At 39.4% G+C, this 27,756-nt stretch overlaps 1 protein-coding gene across 1 annotated transcript in view; it reads left to right on the top strand.

The window, feature by feature from the left end:
- The window catches only part of LOC134754145 (protein furry), a 351,985-nt gene extending 325,993 nt beyond the window's left edge, over window positions 1-25,992 (top strand). The window contains exons 52-58 of the mRNA XM_063690243.1: window positions 7,078-7,225; window positions 7,851-8,017; window positions 10,147-10,386; window positions 12,157-12,294; window positions 16,864-17,033; window positions 17,284-17,414; window positions 20,244-25,992. Of these exons, the coding sequence (XP_063546313.1) occupies window positions 7,078-7,225; window positions 7,851-8,017; window positions 10,147-10,386; window positions 12,157-12,294; window positions 16,864-17,033; window positions 17,284-17,414; window positions 20,244-20,353 (1,104 nt within the window). The 3' untranslated portion in view covers window positions 20,354-25,992. The remainder of the gene's footprint in view (window positions 1-7,077; window positions 7,226-7,850; window positions 8,018-10,146; window positions 10,387-12,156; window positions 12,295-16,863; window positions 17,034-17,283; window positions 17,415-20,243) is intronic.
- The last annotated feature ends 1,764 nt before the right edge of the window (window positions 25,993-27,756 follow it).

Below are 27,756 nucleotides of genomic sequence, written 5' to 3'. Positions count from 1 at the left end.
GGAGCTATTATAGAAAAGTGGAAAGAGTCCTGGTCTATGGCTTAAATTTGGGTGGAATATAAGACTGGGCTATTGCTAAGAGTTCCGGACACCTGCCATAACATTGTGCTATACAGTGCTATCGAGGCAGGCGGTGACTCGCCACTCGCTAGATGGGCATCTGATGCGCCATCATAAAGACGGCCAGGCGCAACACCGGCGTGAGCGGCTCAGGGGTGTTGAGAGGTGTCCTGCGCTTTCTCCGAAGTTACTCGCGGCGTTATGCCCTTTAACACTTCCACCCCTGGAGCATATAGCTCTTACGACTCCCCTCTGGACGGCCAATGAAGGCAAGCCAGAGCTGAGAGTCCTACGGGTGCCCTTGGGGTCTACTCCAACCGACGAAGACACGCCGTAGACGGAGACCCTGACCGACTCTCTGGAGCACTCGGGTCCGTGGAGTCGTCACTCCCCAACAGCTCGCCACAATTATTATTATGTTTCTAACTCATTAAGTACTTATTACTTATTTTTTAGGGTTCCGTACCTCAAAAGGAAAAAACGGAACCCTTATAGGATCACTCGTGCGTCTGTCTGTCTGTCTGTCTGTCTGTCCGTCTGTCACAGCCTGTTTTCTCCGAAACTACTGGACCAATTAAGTTGAAATTTGGTACACATATGTAAGTTTGTGACCCAAAGATGGACATGTAACGTAAACAAATTAATTTTAAACACGGGGGCCACTTTTGGGGGGTAAATGAGAAAATTAAAAAATAAAGTTTGTCAAACTATATCGTGTTACATATCAAACGAAAGAGCTCATTCAAACAAAAAAATATATCAAATATATATTCTTTATATAATTTTAAGATAAATAGTTTAGAAGTTATTCAAGAAAATAGGCAAAAAATGACCCCCCCTTTATCTCCGAAACTACTGGGTCAAAAATGTTGAAAAAAATACACAAAATAGATCTTTACCTATATATATTACTGTTGCTAGGCAGAGTGATGGCAGGTGGACTAAAATGTTAACGGAATGGTGGCCGCTTTCGAATGAAAGAAGCCCCTGGCGTCCATCGGCTCGTTGGGTGGACGCCATCCGGAAGGTTGCGGGTCACTTCTGGATGAGATTAGCTCAGGACCGGGACAAGTGGCGTACTGGAAGAGAGGCCTATGCTCAGCAGTGGGCGATAAAGGGCTGATATGATGATATATATCACCGGAAAACCTATTAGAAATGTGCAGTCAAGCGTGAGTCGGACTTAATTACTTAGTTTTTGATCCGACCCCTACGGGTTTTTTGAAGACATTTCACATAAAAAATACATTGTTTAAATTGTGCAATGTACGGAACCCTTGGAACGCGAGTCCGACACGCACTTGGCCAGTTTTTAGTGTTCCGTGCAAAACTTTGTTTTGACAAACGGAACACTTATGGGATCACTTCGGTCTTGCAAATCAGTTAAATGCGTTTTTCTCAGAGACCATTTGACGTAGATACCTAAAACCACCACGGTGGCATGTAAATAAGTCAAAATCGCTTATTTCTCATTTTAGGGGGAAGTTTAGGGGGTTGAAAGGGGTAACCAGATTTTTTATTTCATTTGTAAGAATCGTGTGGGGTACCATTAGAAAGCTTGCAAAAAATTGAGTTTGACTTCATTTTAGAGTGCAGTAGTTTCGATAAAAAATGCATTTAAAGTTGTAAGTTTTCATACAAAAATATTCGCCTGTCCTGGGGATTTTCGCAAAAACTATTGCTAATAGGCAGCTAACTAGCCAGTAACCAACTAAAACGAGCATGAAGACGGCGGGAAAATTATCAGGATAACGTAACCTTTACTAGTTTTTTGACTGCAGCCTGATCTTAGGTTACTTAGTTAGGGAATCAGTACTTGGTAATTCTGTACTTTACAATGGTTGCCCTATACCTTAAAAAAAAACAACCTTATTGGAATAGAAATAAGTTTAAATTTGGAACGGGATTTTTCACATACTTAAGTCATTTAGTTAATTTGTTTTTGGACTTTATATGTGCATAGAGTTACTAAATCGTAGATAGCTAGATAAATTAATTTAATATTTATTTAATAGTGTTGATGATTTCTAATTTTGACTACGACTGACAGTTTAGTATCTGATTAGTCAAATTACTGTCGAGTTAAGTAAACCTGAATAAGGGTTGTGTGATGTACAGATATAGGAACCCAATACATATTACCAAAGATAGATATAACTCCGTCTTATTATATCCTCTTTGATAATACAAATTAATGGTCATTTATACAATATAGTACAACACAGGTTAATGGCAATAATGTATGTGCTACTAAAAAAGGCGTTTTCCCTAGTTAAAACTAATTTATTAAAACCCATTTTTACGAGTAAAACTTTTTTCACTAGTTGTAACTCAGATTTTTCAAAACCAGTTGTCGCAATAGTACATTAAAAAAAATAGCCTTTATTTCAGACAATTACATGGTTTCACTTGTTGCCTTTGTATATTACATCTTAATTATTTATTATAATAGGGTTGTCTGTATGCCTTTTGTTGGCAAAGGCCTCCCCCAACTCTTTCCATTTCTCTCTTTCTAGTGCTAATGTTGTCCAGCATCCACCTGCTTCCTTCTTTATTTCGTCAACCCATCTTCTTTTGGGTTTACCACGTTTTCTTTTCAGGTGTTTTGTAAACCAGAACATTACTGTTTTGGACCATTTTCCGCTTCCTCTTATTGTATGTCCTGCCCATTTTCATTTCAGTTTTCTGATGGTTCTTGTAATGTCTTTGGTTCTAGTGTACCTTTTTATCATTGTAAGTCTAATTCTGTCTGACAGTCTTTTTCCTATCATACTCCTTTCCATAGCGTTTTGACAAACTTCTATTTTTCTTATGTGAGATTTGTTAGTTGCCCAGGTTTGGCATCCGTATGTGATAACAGGTACTATGCAGGTATCAAAAAGCTTCCTCTTGATGGCCATACTTGTGCTTTTATTTTTCATGACTTCTTTTAGACTCCAATATCGCTTCCACGCATTTCCGATCCTTCTATCTATTTCTTTCGAGGTCAAGTCCTGTGGTGATATTGTTTGGCCCAAATAAACATACTCTGACACATAATCTATTGTGTTATTATTTATATTTATACTTTCCAGTTTGCCATTCGTCATTGCTTTAGTTTTTTGGGTGTTCATGTAAAGACCAACGTTACGGCTTTCTATGTCCAGGTCCGTCAACATTGTTTGTAATTCTTCCTTTGATTGGGAGATAATAATTAGGTCGTCTGCGAACCTTAAATGTGATAGTTTCTCGCCATTAATTGGTAGTCCACATTTGTTCCAATCCAATTTGCGGAATACTTCCTGTAATACAGCTGTGAAGCGCTTTGGAGACACCGGGTCCCCTTGGCGTACGCCTATTCCTAATTTTATCTCTTCTCCTTCTTTATCCAGTTTGATTTTTGCCTTGCTGTTTACGTAGACATATCTTAGGACCCTGATGTACTTGTTGTCAACTCCTTGGTTTTTAAGGGCTTGCCATATTTTCTCATGCTCAAGTGAGTCAAAGGCCTTGCTGGAATCTACGAAGCAACAGTAAAGAGTTATGTTGGATTCCTTGGCCTTTTCGAATAACTGTTTGACGACGTAGATGTGATCCAAAGTTGAATATCCACTTCTAAACCCGGCCTGCTCTCTTGGTTGGTTCTCATCCAGAATTTTTGTTATTCGGTTCAAAATAATTTTTGCGAAGGTCTTATATATGTTTGACATAAGACTAATCGGTCTGTAATTGTTGATGTTATTTTTGTCGCCTTTCTTATGTAATAATATAATTGTAGATGTTGTCCATTGGGTTGGTATTGTCTCACTTTGTAATACTTCATTAAATATGTGTGTAAGGGGTTTTTTGAGGTGGTTGATGTTATTAATTAAAAATTCGTTGCTTACGCCGTCTGCACCTGAGGCCTTGTCCTTTTTCTGGGTCTTTACTGCTCTTTCTACTTCTGCCGGGATGATGTCTGGTACTTTGATTCCTCCTGTCAGGTCTGTATCTTGGCTAGTGCTCTTACTTGTATACAAGTCTCTAAAGAATGCGGTGGCTATGGAGATAATTTCTGGTCGTCTTCTTTCGTGTTTGCCGCTTTTATCCAGAACATTGAGTATCCATTCCATTTTATCTCTTAATAGTTTGGTAGCCTTTTTGATGCCTCCAGTGCTTTGAATGCATTTCTCCAACAGGTCTAGCCGGTGTTGGTGGCGGTCTTTTCTCATGTTTGACTTAATTTTGTTACTAATTTTGGCAATATTTGTTCTGTCTTTTTTAGTTTTGTTAGGTTTAGCAAATAGTTGCGCTCTTTCTTCTAGTAGTTGTCTGGTGTCGCTGGTAATCCATTCTGCTGGGCTTTTTTTACCCTTTTTTTCACTTTTGTTATTTGTGTGCAATAGTTTCATTTATTTCATTTATTCATATTCATATACAATAATACATTGTGTTTGAATGTTTACATTATTAAATAAAACATGCAATATTTACAAATAATTTACAATTAAATAATTTCATTTACAATTATACAAAATGTCAAAATAATACAGTTCCTCCTTAGTTCCACAAAGTAGTTGTATTTGTCTTGAGTATCTAGTTCCTTTGAATCATCAATGAAATTTTCTAACTTATTCTTTAATTTATCAGTACTTTCTAGCAATATATCGTTTGTTTGTTTTATTTTAACTGATCTGTCTTTTTTGGGTGCAGTGGGTTGTAGCTTCGCTCTTACCATTCTATGGTTGCTGTTGAAGTTTAGATTATTAATGATGTTACAGTCTTGAAACATTGTTGGTTTGTTAGTAAGGATGTAGTCTATCTCATTCTTGTGTTTGCCATTAGGAGATATCCAAGTCCATCTGTTGTTGCTGCGTTTTTTATATAAGCTGTTGAGTATTTTCAAGTGGTTTTGGTGTGCTAGTTGTATAAGTTTCCCACCATTTCTAGTTCTTTTGCCAGAGCTGTGAGGGCCTAGAATCATCTCTTCTCCGTCCACTCTGCTTCCATTCCTTGCGTTGAAATAATACATTGGTGAAAACAAATTCAAATTGATTGCAGTTAAAACTAGTTTTGACTTTTCGGGAAAACGCATTTTCACTAGGTGAGACTAGTTTTCACTGTAGGTATTCTGCCATAGTTAAAGGATAGTTGCGACGATGAGCAAAGCGACATCCTTCTATGTATGTTAGGCTAACCGTGACCAAACAGCGCGAATTCGAGAGAATGGCGAGAAATTAAATGTCCCAAAATTTAATAGGTACTGAAACAAGATTTAATAGAATGCACTTACTTTTATCATTTTGGCCTGACGTTTTGAACATCACATTACGTTCGCGGCTACAGGCAAACTCAAATCAATATACCTACGTAAACGTCTCAAGTTTTACCTCCTAGATAAAATGTATTTTTTCTTATTGCTACTTTCATATACCTCTTATTAAAAATTTCGGTAAAGGGGTATTTGTAAGAAACGAAACTAAGTGACAAAAAATGATTTTCCATTTTGAGTCGCGTCCAGTCTATAAGTTTCAAATACCTACAACAATTGCGACTATGTCAATAATTGTCATAGGTAATCATAACTTGAGGTTTTCAACCTACTTACTGTTTTTGACGTATTTAGTTTGTCACGTACGAAGTTGTCATGTTTATTGTTAAATTTGACGTACAAGTATATTACATTGTAATTTAAGGTTATAAGTGTTATAACAGTGCCAAAGATTGTAATGCAGAGAGGGAGGGAGAATGAGGTGGACTCCGTGGTGGCTCCGTCGCTGCGGGAAGCGCAGCCCCGCCGCCCTGGCGTAAGAAAGTGCGGCAACAACGCTCGCCTCTGCAACTTCTCCTTTTTGGTCGCCTTCGGCGACCAGCCTCAGGCGCTACGGCTCACTCGGTGCCTGCACTTTCTTATGGCGGGCGGGGGCTGCCCTCCCTCCGCGCCTCCGGACTTTTATATACACTCTAGGGGTAGGGACCACAAAGACTACGTGGGGTCGGGGTTGACAAATTCGGTTCCATGACAAATTTGAACTTTAAAACAGAAAATATGCTCGGCTCAGGATAGTTGAGTGCTCTGATTCCATTTTTGGTATGTATGGTGTACAAAAGTAGCCACAAAATATTCAATGAAATTAAAAAAATAAGGCCGCCGTGCGTTTAGTTTCACGTAGGTAATATTCAATAAAATAAAGTAAAACTTATTTTCGGCGGCTAAAATTGCTTTAAACCATTTAAAAACAACCCAAAAAAGCCACCCACAGCGACAGTTATTATCCTCAAACATGGCGACTTGTTTTAAGATCCAACCCCTTTGTTTTATTAGGTGTAGTGATTAAAGGAGTGAACGGCAGTGGGAAGTCATAATCATAGATGTGTAATCATAGGTGATAGTAGATAGATTACCTACGCACGGGACACTTGCTACCGCAGTTATGACTGCGGGTTTAGCCAATTTATTTAGTATCAGTAGTACTGTAGGGTCACTCAAACGCCAATGTCAACAATACTTTTTATTGACTTATAAGTACATATAGGTGCATACATTTACGGGATCATACAAACAGGTTTACTTCCTAACTAAATTAATCTCGGATAGCGGACGGCAAGGGTTGAGCACGTTAACTACCGATGCAAATAGCCAAGGGACAGTCGGGAACCTATCGCCAAGGCTCTAGCTAAATCCTAGGGAGGTCAGGGAGAAGACTGCAAGTGGCTATCGAACTCCCGACCCACAGAGACTAACCAAAGGACAGAGGGTGTACCTATCGCTAAAGCAGTCGCTAGCTGAACTGAATGATCTGATGCGGCGCGGACTGCGGCTTTTATTCAGTCCGCTCGGCGATCGTCGTGCGCGCTCGGTGCTCCTCGGTGGCTGGCCGGTGAGACGCAGTACTGTACGAGCGAGAAAGTATTCGAGCCCGCGCGCCGTGAGAATTTGTATTGTTACATTCTCCCCCTCTGGTACTCGATGACGTCCCGTGAGAGTACCAGGATCTGTGTTGTTATAGTACTTATTTATATTTTAGTATTATAGTGTCATTATGATAATGTTGTTAGAGCGGACACGAGGACTCGTCGGACGAAGAGGGCGGGTGGGAGGAGGGGACGGCAGGGCGCGGCGGCGACGGCGACTCGGGCGGCGGCGAGCTGGTGCTGAGGCCGCGCACGCACTCCTTCTCCAGCGCGTCGAGCGGGGAGCCTGACGGTGAGTATTGTTGTAGTTAGGTTAGGCGGGACCGGACCGGACCGGCACCGCGGACGGATAAAAACAGTGCAATAGCGACGTGAACAAAGTTCCTGTTTTTACGAAAACTGGTGGCTTTCAGAAAAAAAAAGAATACTTCTTTTTCGGGAAGCTAACAACTAGTTGCTTTCTCTCGAGTAAGAATTATGAGGCCTGTTGAATAAGGAAAACAAAGGGTACTTAGTTTTCTAAACAAAACGTATATATGTATGAATCAGTTTTCCCACAACTCCTACAAAATGTAAGTAAAAACAGACACATCACAGACAATTTTTGACTCATTATTGTTCACAATGACGGGACTTAATCGCGTAAAATTAAGTTTCTTCGAGACCACGGGGACAACGCCGTCCTCGAAACGTCGGAGGTAAATTTAAAACTTAATTTTACGCGATTCAGTCCCGTCGTTGTGAATAATAATGAGTAAAAATCGTAAAGGTGATCTGTGAAATTTTGACTCACTTCGAGTAGAACTAAAATTATTTGTTTTTGGAAAAACACACGTATTTTCTGAAAATGCTCTATATAAAATTGCGTAACACCCTGTTTCGTAGGCAAACATTATTGAAGCGTGTTTATGTGTTAGGCGACCGCGGCGACGTGACGCCGGTGCCGGGCGCCAGCGCTAGCGCAAGCGCGAGCAGCGGCGGCGCGGTGCGCGACGCGTGGCGCGCCTCCGTCGCCGCGCTGCTACGCCACGCGCAGCACATGCAACCCATGGCGCTAGTGCACCGCCTGCACACCGTGCTCAAGGTAACCGACTAAATATACTAAATAGTTTTTTACAAAATACAGATAATTTTATAGAGATAGATTTTATAGAGACAGATAGTTTACATTCGAGAAATGAGGAGATCCGTCAGAAACCGAACTAGGCTGTGACTGAGGCTGAATCTTGGTCATTTGCGAATGCGATTAAACATCTATAACGTCTAATCATTCTTACCTATGAGACTGCATATTTGAATATGTAGTGTAGCGTTCGCTACATATTTATTTTTTTGCCATCTATCGGTGGTTTGTGGAACTTCATCCATATCAACCATTTCTTCGGGTTTTTTTTTTGTTGTTTGTTATGCGAGGGCTAGTAGGTTATCGTTAGCGCGGAATTCTCTTAGATGGCGCTTTAAAAAACACATGGAACCTTTTTTGGACTGAGATATGTTCGATGTAGGCAGGTTACAATTGCGTTGAATTTTGAATTTCAATTCTGATTCGGAAAGAAGAAATTTGTTTTCTTCGGGGGACTTTAGATGGATTTTGAGATTGACGTGGAAAGATCTGTTTGTGGTCCGCGAATATTTTTTTCAATTTTTTCCTTGTTTCCGTCAAGTAAACATTTAATCGAGAGGAACGTTTTCTTCGGAAGTTGCCAATAATAACTTGGAGTGCGCTTTTATTCCCGTCGTTCCGCGACCTTGTTGGCCGTAGTTGCCTGCACCAGGACCTTTTTAAGGCCACCGCCGAGCAGTGCTCCGATGGTACGTGGTGGCCGTATCAACGACAAGGCCCAGCCGCCGACGGGCAGTCGGCAGTGGATGGTCGTCGACCGGCGGTCAGCTATCAGACCCACGGAGGACACAAGCCCGCATACTGCGTGGTTCGAGAGGTCACGGTACAGCGTTGGTTGGCCGAACGTTTTCTTTGGAAAGGAACAAGCAAACCCACGGAGGACACGAGCCCGCATACTGCGTGGTTCGACAGGTCACGGTACAGCGTTGGTTGGCCGAACGTTTTCTTTGGAAAGGAACTAGCAAACCCACGGAGGACACGAGCCCGCATACTGCGTGGTTCGACAGGTCACGGTACAGCGAACGTGGCCGAACGTTTTCTTTGAAAAGGAACTAGCAAATTGTCATCGTCTACGGAGCTTGAATATTTTTTAACGTTATGGGATCGGTTCCCGTTTAATAACCCTATAATTGTTCATTGTTATTTTTTGTGCCATATTTCTTTTAATTATGTAAAGCCGCTGTTATCCGTATTCCGCATTTCTTTACGGCATTTTCAAAGTTCTCATTGCCCCTAATTGTCAGGCGAAACTAATATTCGGCATTAAATTTAGGTACCTATCACCCGTTGAAACAACCATTATCGTCCATAATCTCCATCTAATTAATCCATTTCTTTCCTTCTACAGCTAAATTTATACGCCGTTATCTTTCGCACGTACACTTGTTCACGCCAGTGCGGAAAGCGGACCGTCAGAAAAATAATTAGTTTTAGTTATAATACTTATAATATTTTTTTAAATTCCATGTGTAGATTTTTTAGTGGTGTTCGGAAGTGCTTAACAAATTATATGTGTTGTGCAGAAGTATTTGTTTTACTGCAGTAGGTATTTAAAATTAGTCTGTTGTATTATGTATGGGGTTTGATTTAAAAGAAGGGGTCTACTCTATCATCACTAATAAGAGCCACTAGCGCACACTAGCGTTTCCCCTTACATCGGCGTCTAGTCAACTATGGCTGCTGCTCGACGCAATGTTGACGCAACCGCGCAGCGACGTCATTTTTCATGTCGCTCGAGAGACGCTAGAGTCGGGTGGCCCTTATATGCTTAATTATTACTGTCTATGCTCCAGCGGTGTCTCAGTCGCGATTTTTTCACTGCGTTCACTTGTACCGCTTGTACGTAGTGCAGTCACGTCTTTGGTATCCAAAACAATCTGTAATTTTGTAGTGGATAGGTACTCTTTTGTTTTCGAAGTTGTATAGCTGATAGTTCTTCAGAAATTAGTTTTCACTATTAAATTAACGATTGCGACTCAACCCGCTGATTTCGATTTTATTAATTTTGTTTATATGTCAGTTGCCGGTTATGTTATGACGTTTGTTTTCATAAATAAAATGTAAAGTGTTTGATATACACACACACACAGGAGGTGACGATGAAGACCGTGTCGCTGTGCGGTGAATGCGGCGGCGGCGCTTGGGGCGCTTGGGGCGGCGGCGAGCTGGGCGCCGTGCTGGAGCGGCTGGCAGGCGAGGAGCCGCCGCTGCTGTGGGTCGCGCCCGCCGCCGCCGACTGCGCCCGGGTGCGCGACGCCGTGCGCTTCGCCGCGCTAGAGATCAACGAACATCTAGAGACATACTTCGACAGGCGGGAGCATGCGTTAGAGGTACGTACCCAAAACATTCAACAAATGCATCACTCGTTTTTAACCATAACGTTTAACCTCTAGTGTCCTAGTACTGTACTAATTATCTACAATGAAATTGGAATCATGATTCAAATTGTAAAAACAGGGAATAGGGAATATTACGCAAAACTCTGCGTTGGGGGCGCCACTACCACAATCTGAGGGTCTATCGCGAAACAAGAAAATCGAAATTTCGTTATCTAACATCTCTGTCACTCTTGCATAATCGAGCGATAAAGCGGCAGATAGCGAAATTTCGGATTCGCGTTTCCCGGTAGGTCCTCTGTAAACAAACCGCCTTACAGCATTAATGTCATATTTTATTTGCTGCACTCTGGTGGCAGAAAATAGCAGTAATATGTATATTTATGTATTGTGTAAGTATTTATTAATAAACATGTCTCAGTTTTCTTATATTATAAATAAATTACCGTGTCAACTGGACATTCTGCTGTACAGCTATTCTGCTTCGGTTTTGTTTTTATGTTCTGTGTTGTTTTGTGTTTGTTGTACTTACGTGTCAATGGGTACACTGAAAATCAGCGTCGTAACACTACTCATGTGCTGCGACACAAACATGCTGAGTGTTATCCTTTTGTGGAACCACTCGCACTCGCAACACTGTAGCTTCTAATTTACCTAGATTTAAGCCTTTAAGATTTTAATGTTGTTGGGTATGTGTGTTTCGAACAAAGCATCATTCATTCATTCATAATACCTCCTATTCAATTCTATTTTGTAATGCCATTAATTCTAATTTGACATGGTGGGGTGCTAGAATCATTTAGAATCATTTATTCATCAATTGTGCATTACAGGTAATGAATACAGGTGTTATAAACAATTTGTTCTCTGTAATATGTCTTGCGACGTACAATGATTTTGGTTACCTAGCGCATGCAATATTATTAGAAATGTCACTTTATTTAAAATAAAAATAATCAATAAGTTGTAATTAATAATTTAAAATAAATAATGATTAATGGGTAATTATATAAGTCAATCATTCATTTGTCAAAGTGTCCATCAGAAATTCATCAATATTGTAATAACATTTATCTTTTAATAATTTTTTTAACCTAATCTTAAATGTCGACAGCTGTTCATTTCTGAGCAGATCCGGTAATTTGTTAAACAATTTAGGGGCCATTGTGTAGATGGTATTTGTATAAAAGCTTGTTTTTGAAATACAATTTCCTGGGGGAAAGTTTAATAAATACAATTTTCAATTCAGCATCGAAACACCTTAACCTTTCGTATGCTTAGGAGCAGATCTGCTCCATATATATTCAACTTAAACATGAAGTTGGCACGATTGCTATTTATATGGCAATTTTTATACATGCGCATACGAAAGGTTAAACCTACTGCGAGTTTACTTTCATTAAACTTTTCATGGTTATTTGTCACTTCTCATTTTGTATAAGTGGCCATGCCGCTCAAACGCATAGTTTCCGAGATATAATCGAAAAACCGAAAAATGGAACCTTCAAACCCCCCTACGGGCGGGGACTTTTGATATGTTCACCTCCTAACTAGTCCAAACACCAAACAAAGCTAGGAGATGTAAAATGTAAGAAGATATCGTGCCCCCTACTTAGAATAGATGGCGCTAGCTATTACCTACTATATATTGCGCCGTATGTTTTGTGGTCAACTTTTAACCAGAATGTAGGGGGCATGCAGCGCCAATCAATGAATGTTCGACGATAACAAAACAATTGTAAGTAATCTTGTATTATTTCGTAGGCAATGGAGGTGTGGCGCGGCAGTCCGCACGAGGAGGTGGTGCGCAGCCTGTACAAGCTGATCTTCCAGCTGCTGCTGCTGCTAGAGACCAACAACAAGATGGTGGTCGCCGTCTACCACGCCGCGCTCGACAACCGGGTAACTTGCATATACCTACTTACATTTCGCCATTCTTGAAGCTTTTACTTAATAAAAAAATATATTTTAGCATTTATAATAATTGTAAGAAAATACTGTTTTAATTACTTTCGTGAGCCGGCTTACAAGTTCTGAAACGTCACCAACAGGGGGTACGTCACCATGCGTTACTAAACAGCGTTCAAAACGTTCAAATAATGCCGTAGGTGTAAGTGTTTCTTATTAACGGGTTAAACGACTTTTTTAAAATAAATATGAAATCTTAAATGTTATTTCAATCACCACCTCTTTTGATCCCAATAAAAGAAAAAAAGTGTCCCAAGATTTTTTCCCATTCCGTTACCAGTTAAATGACGGTAACGGAATAGAAGGAACGAATAATGAATGAAAATTTCCCTTCGGCCGCGTACGCAACCGCTTGCGATCAAAAACTATTTTCTACGTAACAACAAGTAACTTTTTGGTTTTTTTTAATACGAAACCTCTCGACCGTTCATACAACCAGCAAATACTTATTATAATGTACTGGTAATGTACACGTTATACAGGTACTGGTACACAGGTTACTGGTAACTAGGCGTATTCCTGATAGGAGGTGATTGAGGAGCTCAAATTCAGCAAACTTCGTCTTTAGGCCAAGCAATAAGAAGGTATAGAGGGAAATGCTAGGAACACAATTTTAACTACGTAGCTTTGTTTGGACTAGTTAGGAGATAAACATATCAAAAGTCCCCGACCGTAACCCTGGTGCTGAGGGGGAGAAGGGGGTTTGAAGGTTAAATTTTTCGGTTTTTCGATTATATCTCGGAAACTATGGGTCTGAGCGACATGGCCACTTATACAAAATGAAAAGTGATTTAATTTGTTACAAGTTTTATTAGGTATTTTTTTTGATATCTTGTATAGTTTTTGAGATATCCGCTCTTGAAGGTTTATTTAGGGCTCTCATTTTTATCTTGATTATCTACATCAGTAAAGCCGGGTTTGGTAACGTTTTCGTATAAATCGGGGGTGCTGAATTCATTTATGGTATCAACATTGACACCTTTCCAAAGAAAAACCTATAAACATTAAACAAATAACTTTTTTTAACTCCTCTTCACGCTTAAACCGCTGAACCGATTTAATTGAAATTTGGTAAATAGATGTTTTAAGTCCTGAGAAAGGATATAATATAGTATTTATCTCAAAAATCATACTTTGAAGGTGTAAAATTTGGTGTGAGGGGAATTCAGCTTCTTCGCCGAAGTTGAATTCCTGAGGTTAGTACTGTTTAAATTTAGGTTTGAAGTCATGTTTGGGATCATTATCAACTAAATCAAACATGTAGACCATCCCAAATATTATTTAAATAGGTTCAGCGGTTATTGATTCCCCATACAAATTTCCACCCCACTTTTCACACCCTTAAAAGATGATTTTGGTTATAAAAACTATCCTATGTACTGTCCCGGGACTCAAACCATCTCTATACCAAATGTAAACGAAATCGGTTCGGCGGTTTAAGCGTAAAGAGGAGTTTTATAAAAAACATTTTTTTAAATTTTGTTTTTACTTAGGAATGGTGTCAATGTTGATACCATAAATGAATTCAGCACCCCCATTTTATACGAAAATGATTCAAAACCCGGCCTAGCAGCTTCACTGATGTAGATAATCAAGATAAAAATGAGAGCCCTAAATAAACCTTCAAGAGCGGATATCTCAAAAACTATACAAGATATCGAAAAACTTGATTGAATAAAACTTGTAACAAATTAAATCTCTTTTCATTTTGTATAAGTGGCCAAGTCGCTCAGACGCATAGTTTCCGAGATATAATCGAAATACCGAAAATCGGAACCTTCAAACCCCCCCTCTCCCCCCAGCACCAGGGTTACGGCCGGGGACTTTTGATATGTTCACCTCCTAACTAGTCCAAACAAAGCCAAAAATTGTGTTCCAAGCATTTCCCTCTATACCTTTTTTTGGGCATTTATTTCCTGGCCTACTTCGTCCTGCTAATAATATCGAACGCCCTCCTCTTCCTGTTGTAATGAAATCAATTTCAGCGTTTATTTTATTCATATTTATTGCACAGCACGTAGATTATTTGCAGACCAATGGGGAAGGCGGCTGAAAGCTAATTGTAGATGGCGCCACTAGAGTTTGAGACAACTCGACCAACTCGTCGTATGAAATTTATAACTGAAAAAAAAATTGTATTTAATAAACCAATGTTTAATAAAACTTCATAATTAAACTCTCTGTATAAGTATTAAACTTTGTATCTGAGGCCGAGAAACTGTCGGATAAAGTTTCAAAGCCATTCAAATAAAAAAGTTTTGTTTTGACAGGAGCATGTAGGATATTTTCATGTACGTAATAATCGTCTGTTTAACGCGATAAAATGGATCCTCATGAAAAATATAGACGTTTGACTGTAACACAGTTAAAAGCACTTTTACGGAAACGCGAGGCCTGTAAAAGAGAAAAAAATTCCTTTGATACATTGATACGAACTACACCTGACCATTCTGTTTCAATGAAGTGATGCAGCGCAAACTAATTCAATTTAAATTATGTATAATAATCCAAATAAAAAGTGTTTTGTTCATTTTCTGTCAAGCGACGCCACAGCCCAAACTTTTAAGCTATTCACACTCCTATATTCACTCCTACGATACTCCTATGGTAGTCCGCCTCGTAGTCCGCCTCATTATGTAGGATTGTGAATGTGGTCGCGGGACTACATGGCGTCCTACAAAACCCAGGTAGGATGCCTCTTGGGTCCTACAAGTCCTACAAGCCCCGCCCACCGCTGCAGTCCGCCGCGCACGATTGTCTGTGGGTTGACGTCCTAAGTAGCAGGACTGCAATGTAGCGAATTGGACCGTGAATGTTAATGCAGGACTGCAGTCCGCCATTTTGTTTACAATGAAAAACACGGGCTTAGCAGATTTTATTGAAATATATAAAGGAATTCGATGTGTATGTGATCAAAGATCACCAAAATCGCAATATTTTTTAGAAATAGCTCATACCGGAATTGCAAGACCACCGCCTCTCTATCACTAGATATTCTAGTTTATCGCAAGAGCGGTAGGGAGGCAGATAGCGAAATTTCGATTTTCATCTTTTGTGGTAGGTCCTCTGGTAGGTAGGACTGCAATGTAGGAAGTGTGTGAGCTATATCCTACTCCGCAGTCCTGCAAGGCGGACTGCAAGGTAGGAGTGTGAATGGGGGGCTTATTTTTTTTATTCAAAGTAAAAAGGTGGGGCCAAACTAATTTCATGTCACAAACTCTAGTGGCGCCACCTAGTAGCAAAGTTTGGCAGCCGCCTTCCCCATGACAGCTAACAATAAAATTTAATTGTTAGCTGTCATGTTGTGCAAGCATTATTCATTCTCTCAATTTTGAAATCCATTGTCTGTGTCATGGCATGGCAACACCAAACTTCGCACTGCGCAGCCGCGCAAAGAACAAGCGTTCAAATGGACCAATCACGTTAGTCTTGATTGTCGGAATGTAAAAGTTTTCTCGGTGCATCAAACTAAGATTTATATTAAAATAGTGTGAGAAGTGAACTCATCTTTACCTAAAAGCATTTGTAATATAACTATAAGTGTGTGTGCGTAAAGATATACGCTGGGCCCGGTCGAAACATTTAAATCTGTGCGTGAACAATCTAGCGCACATCGCTGTCGTCGCCAGTTATCAAACAGGTATGTGGATTCATTTTTGGTGGTTTGTGTAATGCTAGTACAGTTAAAGGTTTAACCTATGGTTTACAGTTAGCAGTTATAATATCGAAGGCAAAAATACACAACACATGTAATTACACAATTTAGGGTAATTGGATTAGAACTCACTTGAGGTAATTTTTAAATGGCCAGTCATTTGTCATTTTACTTACTGTAAAGTTTTCATGTAACATTTAAATATTGGCGACCGAGTTTCGCTAAGTTTTCAAAGAAAATTGCCTAGGTTAAGAAATTATCATGACATACTCGTACAAAAATTAAAAAATCTTGGAAACTATACATTTTTGGCTAGACAGAGGGGGATCAAGTTTGTTGCATTTTAGCTCCTCCTACCAGGAATACATTAGATGTATTCCAGCCGGGCTAGGACATGATTGGCACGACAGTATCTCGCGGCGAGATAAACTACCCGTCCCTCTTTTATTAACACAGTTAGAAAAAGACGGGTCTCGCTGCGAGATATGTACTGTCGCACCAATCATGTGCTAGGCCTACAGTAACCTGTATAACGTGTACATTATAATAAGAAAGTATTTGCTGGTTGTATGAACGGTTGAGAGAAATCGTACAAAAACAAAAAGTGTTATATCGTAACTTATAAGAAGAAAATAGTTTTTGATCGCAACCGGTTTCATACAAGCCCGAAAAAGTTTTCGATCGCAACTGGTTACCAAGCTCCGGTTGCGTACGCGGCTGGAAAAATTTTGGGACATTTTCTCCTATTACGATCGAAAGTGCGCGTGATTCTGATCTGATACCTAGCATAAAAATTTCCAAATAGAAAAGAAGTTGTGTGTACACACATGTTTATGTTATCGTGTCAGGGCGTGGAGATGAGCAGCGCCGTGATGGCGGTGCGCGCGGCGCTGGCGGCGGGAGGCGGCGGCGGCGGCGGCGGGGGCGGGGGCGGGGGCGGCGGCGCACTCGACGCCTGGCCCGACCACGCGCCCGCGCACGACGACGCGCGCCTGCTGCACCTCATGCAGCGGCAGAGGTACACACCATTTTTACTAACAGTCCGCTAGTGTTACCCTTTGCCTCTCGTAAGTTTACCCATAAGGCGGACCTAATGTATAATTTGTAACTACTTACATAAATTTAATATACTACTATATATGGAACTGTTCTTAAGTAACATAATGCGCAAACGTGGAGTCACGGGACAGGCTTAGCCTAGTGTGATCTACTAAATTGATGTTTATGTAAGTGACTGATTATAAAAATAAAATTGTACTTTACTCTAGATGGAGCGCGGCGCTGGCGGTGGCCCGCGAGCGCAACGCGGAGCGCATCTTGGAGCGCGGCGAGCTGCCCGAGGACGACGCCACCAGTCTGCTGCACGTCTACTGCAAGCACCTCGCGCTCACCCACCCCGGTACGTGCCATTTAAGAAAACAGACACGCTTTACAGATAGATTTTCGTACATCGACCCGCCTGTTGCTATCTCTATTGCACGCGCATAATATACCTTATATTGCTATCAACAAACTCGCACAGTGACATTGACAACCGGCGCGGCATCATAGGGCGGGACATGTGTGCGAAAATTGATCTGGAAAGCATCTCCGCTTTAACAATCCATTGCCACTGTATGAACTTACCTCTCAAACCGGCTTACAGTATTTAATTATACGAACGGGTATCTACCGCGATTTAATTTCATTGTTTTAAGAGGCCTTATTCCTACAAACGAGCGTATTTTGCAAAATGCTTCCTTTTTCATTCAACATTACGACGTAACTATTAGTATTTATTCAAAACCTGTTAACGTTCTTAAATAATCATTTCCTAAACTAGCGGCTGAAATAATTAAAGTTTGCATTTTCTCTTTTTAAACCTAAAATAAATGAGTTTTCCTGGGAGTATTTTTCAAAATTTGCAGTGAAAGGTGTCATTTCGGTTGCCAATTTTGCAGTAAACAAGAATCATTTGGTACATGAATGATTACAATTCAATTCACCATATCTTGTACGAGGGGCTAAAATGATTGAAAATCAAAGATTCATTTAAAAAAAATGATAAATAACCTTCCGAGTTTTCTTAATCTTTTCGGTGAAAACAGGGTCGCATTATATTTTTTTATCGCAAATTGTACTTATATTTTGCCCTCAAAATAATATTATAGCAAACTCTAACTTTATGTGAACCCATAAAAAAATAATCATAACTAATAGGACCTATTTTACCGTAAATTTAAATATTTTTAAAAGACGTATAAATCACGCTGCACCGACACTGCGCGCTCAGTCTCCGCCGGGCGCGCTTAGGGGACGGACCCGCGCTCGATCGTCAGGCGTTTGTTTCGTTCGTAATCAACGAGCTAGTTCCGAGAAGTGGTGTATACTGCGATTAGAAAATCTTGATCCTTAGGTGATCAATGTAATCATAGGTACATTTTATAGCACAAATATTAAATTTTTTCGCCTAGGTGATCGGGTCTGTTCAGGGTGCCTAGCCAAGATGCCAACAGTTTAGGTACCTATAGTTTACATTAAAACCAAATCTGTAGCTGGCCTCTGAATGGGTAGTAGAAACGGGTTCCGTATGTCTTTCCCTTTCCAGATGACCAAGGTGCCTAGCCAATGTGCCAACCGTTTAGGTACCTAGAATATAGTTTACATTAAAACCAAATCTGTGGCTGGCCTCTAAAATGGGTCGTAGAAACGCGTTCCTTGTATCTTTCGCTTTCTAGATGACCAGGGTGCCTAGCCAAGATGCCAACCGTTTAGGTACCTATAGTTTACATTAAAACCAAATCTGTAGCTGGCCTCTGAATGGGTGGTAGAAACGGGTTCCGTATGTCTTTCCCTTTCCAGATGACCAAGGTGCCTAGCCAAGATGCCAACCGTTTAGGTACCTAGAATATAATTTACATTAAAACCAAATCTGTAGCTGGTCTCTAAAATGGGTAGTAGAAACGCGTTCCTTGTATCTTTCGCTTTCTAGATGACCAGGGTGCCTAGCCAAGATGCCAACCGTTTAGGTACCTATAGTTTACATTAAAACCAAATCTGTAGCTGGCCTCTGTTTTACGCTCCGTAGCGAACGAAACGCAACCGTCTCTGTCGCACTAATATGGAAGAGTGATAGAGAGCGATTACCCTATCGTTCGCTGCGGAACGAACGACTGGCATCTTGGCTAGGCACCCAGGTTTAGGTACCTATAGTTTACATTAAAACCAAATCTATAGCTGGCCACTGTAATGGGTAATAGAAACGCGTTCCGTATGTGTTTCGCTTTGCAGATGACCAGGGTGCCTAGCCAAGATGCCAACCGTTTACGCTCCATAGCGAACGAAACGTAACCGTCTCTGTCGCACTAATATGGAAGAGTGATAGACAGAAATTACCCTATCGTTCGCTACGGAACGAACGACTGGCATCTTGGCTAGGTACTCTGATTATCTGGAAAGCAAAACACATGCGGAACGCGGTTCTATTACCCATTTCAGTGGCCACCTACAGATTTGGTTTTAAGTGGTTTTAACGTAAACTGTAGGTACTAAACCCGAGTGCCTAGCCAAGATTCCAGTCGTTCATTCCGAAGCGAACAATAGCGTAATCTCTCTCTATCACTCTTCAATATTAGTGCGACAGAGACAGTTACGTTTCGTTTGCTACGCCATAAACGGTTGGCATCTTGGCTAGGCACCCTGGTCATTTGGAAAATGAAAGACATACGGATCGCGTTTCTATTACCCTTTTTAGAGGCCAGCTGCAGATTTGGTTTTAATGTAAACTATAAGTACCTAAACGGTTGGCATCTTGGCTAGGCACCCTGGTCATCTCTGGGTACAAGTATGTATATGTTCTTAACATAATAAATTGAAATTACTACTACCATGCATATAAAATAAAATAAAAGAGTGGCTATAACAATAAAAATAATGTTACTTGCTATTGAAATCGACAAAGATCAAGATTATTCTTCTCTGCGTTCAAAACGCGTTATAGTTGCCGGCGCTCGCGTACCGCGCGTCAACGCCATCTATTGAGTGTTATTTCGTGAAATCGATGAACGCTCCAGGGAATAAGGGCTCTTAACCTTAAATTCTGACGTTTCAGCTGAGTTGCACCATCTGTGGTCACGGAAAGACTGACAGCTCACAGTACTTTAAAATCCGTCTCGTTGTCTAACTAAATTGCTTACGCTCTGTGTTGAACTGTTGACTGTGAAGTAACGCATTATGTGTTGATCGGCAGACATGGTGGTGATCACGCGGCCCGTGAGCGAGCTGTCGCAGAACCTGTCCTTCATGATGGAGAGCCTCTACAAGGTGTCGGTGGCCCTGCAGCGACACGACTTCGGCTAGCCTGCACTCACACCAAAGCGTCTAGATATATCTACTACTACGACAGCTATACATACGCCTTCAAATAATCCTTTAGCTAATTAAAATACCAAACAAAATATTCTCACTCGCCCTAATTTTAAATCAGACAAAATGTTCATTATTGAGCTGACAAAAGAATATTTAATAGTAAATTATTAAATTTGACTAGGTTTCTTTTATAGAAAGCGCCGTTAATGTTCCCAATTCACAATGACAATATTTGAAGCACTTTATATATGTCAGGGATTGTAAGGATGGACGATGTCAGGATGTATCATAATCTGTTATAGTTAGATCAGACTAATTTTACGAGTACCACAACGTTTTTTATAAGCTTTCAGCATGTTCTAAAGGGTTTTTAAAGGGTCGGCAACGCGCATGTAATATCTCTGGTGTTGCAGGCGTCCATAAGCTACGGTGACTGCTTACCATCAGGCGGGCCGTATGCTTGTTTGCCACCGTCGTGATATAAAAAAAATGTTCTAGTTAATTTCCTAAGTCTGCCCTGGGAGTGTAATACTATCCAGTCGTCGTCTATTGTTCCTTCAGTACATAGGATTTTTAGGGTTTCGTACCATAAAGGTAAAAACCCCTTATGGTTATGCTGTGACTCTGTCCGTCCGTCTGTCTGTCACGTCGCTAAATATCTTGAGAACTATTTACGCTATTAATTTGAAATTTTAAATAGGTTTGAACAAGGCTAACCCATGCACAAAGTATTATTTTTTTATTGTTAAGGAAAATGTCTAATGTGAGGGGGGTTTTCAAAACACATTCCAAAATAATTTATGTTTATTTACAGTGAAAAAAAAAAGATTTATGGAGAAAAATTAAAAAAATATCATTCCTTCTCCCATCTCTTAATCTCTGAAGTTTTTTTTATTTTTATTAGCCTGGTTTAGTGTCCCACTGCTGGGCAAAGGCCTGAAGTTTACCAAAGGAAAATTATGAATTTTTACATAAATACAACAAACAATATCTACCACCCTACCACCGAGTAAACCGTGACGTCACAAACGGACGCGAGGCGTTATGGCGCGATGTTTTAAGTAGCTATAAAAAATTCAATTATTTATGTTAAAACTTGACACTGAAATAATTGTTTTTCGGAACCAATACAAGTGTACCGACAATATTAAAAGGGATTTCAAAATTTGTCATCATGCCTATTCTGTAGTAACTTCTAATTTAGACAGATATCTGTTATATCTTAACTTTTACGTTACTTAATTACCTGGAATAGGTCAAATGTTTGAATAACCAGTGTTTCATATATTCTACCTACATTATAGGTAAATGTTTGAATAACCAGTGCTTCATATATTCTATTCTACCTACATTATAGGTACTTATTGGTAAATTTTGAAATTTTCGGTACGGGTTTCCTGCCAACCAGTGATTGGCCGAAGCGTTTTAATACACCCTTCTTTATTGGTGTTACCAAAGAGAATTGATTGTAATAGAGAGGTAAAGTCTAAGAACAAAACGTGGCCCTTAGTTTGACATCCAAAACAGATGGCGCTGTACTGTACTGCGCCCTATACTGTTTTGCGGTCACTGATTTGTCAAACGTCAACTTTTGACAATCAGAGTTACCGCAAAATTTATGGAGCTGTACAGCGCCATCTCGTTTACCTGTCAAATGCGAGGCATGTAATTGTCTTAGATTTTACGCATCTTACCTACTCAATCAATATCTTTGGTGTTACTCAGAGACTCGTTCAATTTTATTTGTAACTCCTAGTTGTCACAAAATATATCCAACTAAGCTTGCCTGTCCTAGCTCGGGCTCTACGTGTAGGTACGTACCGCACTGTCCGCAGTACGATTAAAATACGCTTCAATTATTCTTATTCCCGAATATGTATAATGATAATCGTTTTTCCTTACCCTGTTAGTAGGGTAAGTAAGCGCCTTGAGCATGCACTTTTGTCTCAGGCGATGCCGCTTGAATCACTTTTTTTGTATGGAAACATATAATTATTATTTGATACATGAATTCCTCGTCCCTAAATTATACGAAAATGATATATAACTTGCCCTAGATGCTAAGAGCAGCAAGAAATATAGCATAGATTGGACCTGGGGAGTCGACCCCTCCCCCCCTCTTTTTGGGGGGGTAGGCACGGTACGATCTCGTGGCTACCGGGCCAAATTAGCTTTGTTTGACCTAAGGAACAATCGTGCCAAGCGGCATCGGCATCGCCTGAGACTAAAGTGCATGCTGTTCCATACATATGGTGTCACTACTTACCCTACTACTGTCTGCTATTATGACAATTGTTTATATGAAAGAGACTAAATTTATCAGCGGAACACCTAAGGATGTTATTGTCTAGCTCCCAACGTTAGATTGCTAAGGCGCCCAATTCAAGTTGCGTGAGTGGTAATTTAATGTATGAAAAACAAAATGGTCACTAAACCAGTACATAATACTAATTTAATGCATGTATTACACCGGGCGGTTAATGCGGTAATTGACTGATCTCACAAGACATTGTATGTACAATATGCATGTTTGTACCTAAGAAGAAGTACACTATATGGTTTCGTGTTTACATGTAACGCTAGCTGCCTTCGATGATGACTAGAAAATAAATTTGGCCATTTGATTTATTTATTGCGATATTAGCCTGCGTCGTTTACGTATACGTAATTAGCATATTGTCATAAATTGTTAATCTTTGACTAGCCCGTACCGGGTCGACCTACGCGATGTAAACATACTTTGCGAAGAGTCATTAAATACATAGCGATTTTGTTATCTGGCCATGCTCTGAGGATCATACTGAACAACTTTTACTATGGGGCGAAACCCGAACACAAAAAAAATCTGCTGTCTCGTACGTTTCGACGAATCACGTGTAATTTTTTTCTATAGAACAGCAGATTTTCGCGATTTCGGGGTTGGCTCTCAAACAAAACAAAATCAACCTGTATAGAAAATTTGTAAAGTGTAATAAAAGTCTTGCTTAGTATTTCACAGTTCACGTAGATGGCGTTGTAACGCTGTACAGCTCCATACATTATGCGGTAATTCTATTCAACCATTACCACAAAACAATGGCGCCGTACATCAAGATCAACTTCAGTTGTCAAACTTGGGGGCACATTTCCACGTCTTCTACAATCTACAATAAGTCTTTAACCCTTTTCCAGGCATAGTACGATTTATTGACCATATACATGTCAATTTAATTTCAACCTTAGCAATCCGATTTAGGTTTCAAATTAGATTGGTCTTTCGGGAATTTTGACTCTTCAAATTAATCACCAAAACTTAACTATTTGGAATATATTTGGATTTTTTGGGAAAACCTTCTAGATTGAAACCTGTAGATTAGTACGACCTGGAAAAGGGTTAACTCTAGTAAAACAGCAAATTTAATGTTACAACTGAGGAGTTCTATGTGTATGTGACTAGACACGACTTGGAACGATATTTGTCTTGGGTAAAATGGGTTAGTCCTCGTATAATCTATTGTTTTCTATCTCGCCTCACCGAAAGTTAACTCTGCGTTGTACCCTTGTGCGAGATTGGTGGTGCGTTCGCTATTCGGCCCGCACGAAAATACCCAGTAAGATCTCAAACAGATATAGCGCTTATATAAACCGTCGGCCATGTCAAGTTACGGGACACGGTCGACTGTAGGAGAAGTACGGACAAAATGACAGGGTGTTTTGTTTTTGAATCATCTCTTTATAAAAAGTAATTATATTAGGATTTAGTTATTAATACTCATCATTGGTTCATTGACTAACATTAACACGGCCTTTTAATTGAATAGAAACCATCTATTCAAATATATATTCTGAAAAATACACAGGCATGACAAAAACCATTTTGTCTATACTATAGTATGGATATGCACACCAAGTATGGACATTAGGCATACTAAAATTATAAGAAGTTCCCATAAAAAAAATTGGTCTTCGTTTAAACATTAGCACATGCAGCACGAGCCCAACCAATGCAGCATTCACCAGACTTAGAACGGAATTAAAAGGCATTGAAATTAATATATGGACATGTGTCGTCATCATCTGTATGAAATAACCTGTCGTTTTGTCCAATGTCATTTTGTCCAAATGTAAACAAGACTCATTAAAAATTATATTTAATTAAAATAAGTGTGCATTCTATTAAAATTAACACAAATCACTAGTTAATATCATTGGTCCCCACTTTTAGTAAAAATAATCACAAATTACTAAAGTCTGTTTTTTCATTCCGTAGACTAAAATGACGTTTCATGTGTATGAGATGACATTTCTTAGTACCACATGAAATGTCAATTTAGTCTACGGAATAAAAAACAGAATATACACACAATTCTCATGGAAACTGATGTATAAAATAAACTTTTATGGGCACCAAAAACGTTTACACTCATTACTTCCATGTGACTGGGCCTCGGAGGAATTAGTACTGGAGTTCGCATCGCTACATCTTTCCTAACAAAAAAATCTCCCGTTTTTCGAGGGGGACGAGGTAGCAGACATAAAGATACCAACTACAAATGCATCTTTTCCCCTCGTTACTACGCACCCATACTAAAACAATACTACAACACTAAGTTAAATCAGCACACTAATGCAGTAAAAACTATATGCGGACACATTTTCACACTATCAGTGTAGGCGTAATCGAATTATTTATTGAAATAATTGTTGCTATAAACTAAAAAAAAGGTGGATCTAAAAAGGGTACCTAAACTAACTCAGTGGAAAAGCCGAAACATGAACATCGAAAGTCGAAAATTTCGAGCAACTACTCGTATCTCTACCCTCTCGTATCTAAAACCCAAAACAGATTAGGAAAGAAAATTAAACGATTAATAACGATTATCGTTCCAAAAACTTGTCATTTAACTGTACAGCGAATAAAATAATTTAAATAAGTTAATGTGACGTCACAAAGTTTGTGACTCCCCCCTCCCCCTTGTTACAACATGTCACATTTTCCTGACCCCCTCTCCCCCCCTAAACGTGTGATGTAATTAATGGATGACCCCTTATTACACTTATACAGGATAGCCTTCGGACGCATATTTGGGTGATGCTCATAAAACTGCAAAATATATATTTCAATTAAATAGGGATGATGACACATGTTGAATTTTATAACAAAATCTAGTAAAATAGATAGCAAATGAGCAATTTATCACAATAATGTGGATATTAAAATAATACATGGAAATGATAAAAAAATGCAGGATCTAAAAGTTTCAAATTTTATAGTTTTTTTTTAACTTCCAATTAAGGAATAAAGTAAAGATACCATTCGATTCGTTGCATTTTATCCAAAAAAAGATTGTACAGAAACTATATAAACGCAATATTTCACCTACAAAATCGCAATTTTACTTATTTTCCATTCCTCAACCCACCAAAGGAGCGGCAGCTGACGTTCATGAGGGTTCATCATACATAGCCGTTAACCGCCATACGAATTTTCGTCCGGGAGGCCTGGCTCGCGGTCTATCTCGTTCACATATCGTTTTGTAAGGAGCTAGCTAGGCCAAGCAATAAGAAGGTATAGAGGGAAATGCAAGGAACACAATTTTTAACTTCGAAGCTTTGTTTGGACTAGTTAGAAGATGAACATATCAAAAGTTCCCGGCCGTAACCCTGGTGCTGGGGGGGGGGGGGGGGGTTGAAGGTTCCATTTTACGGTTTTTCGATTATATCTCGGAAACTATGCGTCAGAGCGACTTGGCCACTAATACAAAATGAAAAGAGATTTAATTTGTTACAAGTTTTATTCAGTCAAGTTTTTCGATATCTTGTATAGATATGATATGTTCATCTCCTAACTAGTCCAAACAAAGCTACGAAGTTAAAAATTGTGTTCCTTGCATTTCCCTCTATACCTTTTTTGGGCATTTATTTCCTGGCAGTTTCGCGAGTTAAGTACGACTGTCGGACTTGGACTATCATTTCTGAATTTTGTATTGCTTTAATGCCCATTATTCCATGTAGACATTTGATCCCAAAAACAAACCTGATCGATTGATACCATTAATAAAAATTTGTCATCTAGCCTACTATGTTCACTTGGAAATTTTCCAGATTTTTAGTAAATCGTATCGATAATTATTCATTGTATCGACCATACCCTCATCTCTACTTTAAAGTCTGGTGACATTTCAAATAAACCCTGCAAATATAATGTTAAACTCTCTTTTAATTGCAGTTAGGTTCGTTATTCCAAAATACGAAAATCAAGCTTCTTTTTTGAGTGACGATTTTTCCGTAATTTTGTTTATTTAAAAAAAATGCTAATATTATTATCGACTCTATTTCAAATACCTTAAGATTATTTCTTACAAAGCACGAAGACCAAGTTTCGTGGGGAGTGACGTTTTTTTCCACGTTCGAATTGTAAATCAATTGAAAAATGGATTCATTTGACGTGTGATAAAAAATATTTTTATAATAAGTTTTTGGCAAAAATTTAATTTTTGATACAAGCTTTTATCGCGGACTGTGCCTACTTTTCTTTCCACAGGAAACTAAAAATACTCATCCGAGACAATTCTAAAAATTACAAACATAATTAGGTTGCGTTGTGTTATCACGGTCCTATGGCCACCTACTGTCTCCATCATCAGATCAGCTCGATGGTACCATAATATTGCATTGTCACCTGACTTGGGGTCGGTTGCACCAAACCGTCTGTCACCGTTAAAGCGTTCGCTAAATTTTGTTGCATAGGAAATTTCATACTTTACTGTTGTTTGACGTTAATTAGTCTGTTAAATGTAGTTGGTGCAACTGGGCCTTACACATGTATGCAAATTTTCAGCTTCATCGGAAACCGGGAAGTGGGTCAAATTTAACTTGCAAGATTTGACCCTTACAAACATGTTACATACATACTTACATAGGTACATTGCAAGTTAAATAAAAGCTTGTAAAAATATTACTAGACCAATAAAAATAACTAAAATTAACTTACAAATGGAATGATATACCATCTTTTTCTTTGCTTGTAGTAGTTGATCGTTTATTACATGTGCTCACAGCACATGGGGCATTTTTACTTACCAGTGATCTCTTGCGAAGCGATTGTGGAAATGAGCAATAATCGATTGTGACATACGCGACTTTTTGCACAGTGTGCAAGTTTTTTTGGCAGAGGGGTAAGTTATTGAAACAGGCTCCAGTTATAAATGCTCTAAGGACTGGGCTAATGGCGCTGGGTGTCTTGCAGAATTTTAAAAATGGCAGCTGTGATGGTTGCTGTGTCGATAAACTCACTACAGTCCGCCAATTTGTCCATAGTTACATGTTATTTTGTCCGTATTTTCCCAAAACCTAAATGAGGTTACTACTCCTAATACAGTGAACGGACGATAAATATTGCACATCGGTCTTTA

The sequence above is a fragment of the Cydia strobilella genome, chromosome Z (genome assembly GCF_947568885.1).
Source record: "Cydia strobilella chromosome Z, ilCydStro3.1, whole genome shotgun sequence".
NCBI lineage: Eukaryota > Metazoa > Arthropoda > Insecta > Lepidoptera > Tortricidae > Cydia > Cydia strobilella.
The sequence above is the reverse complement of the archived record's forward strand: the minus strand, read 5'-3'. Positions and strand labels throughout refer to the sequence as shown.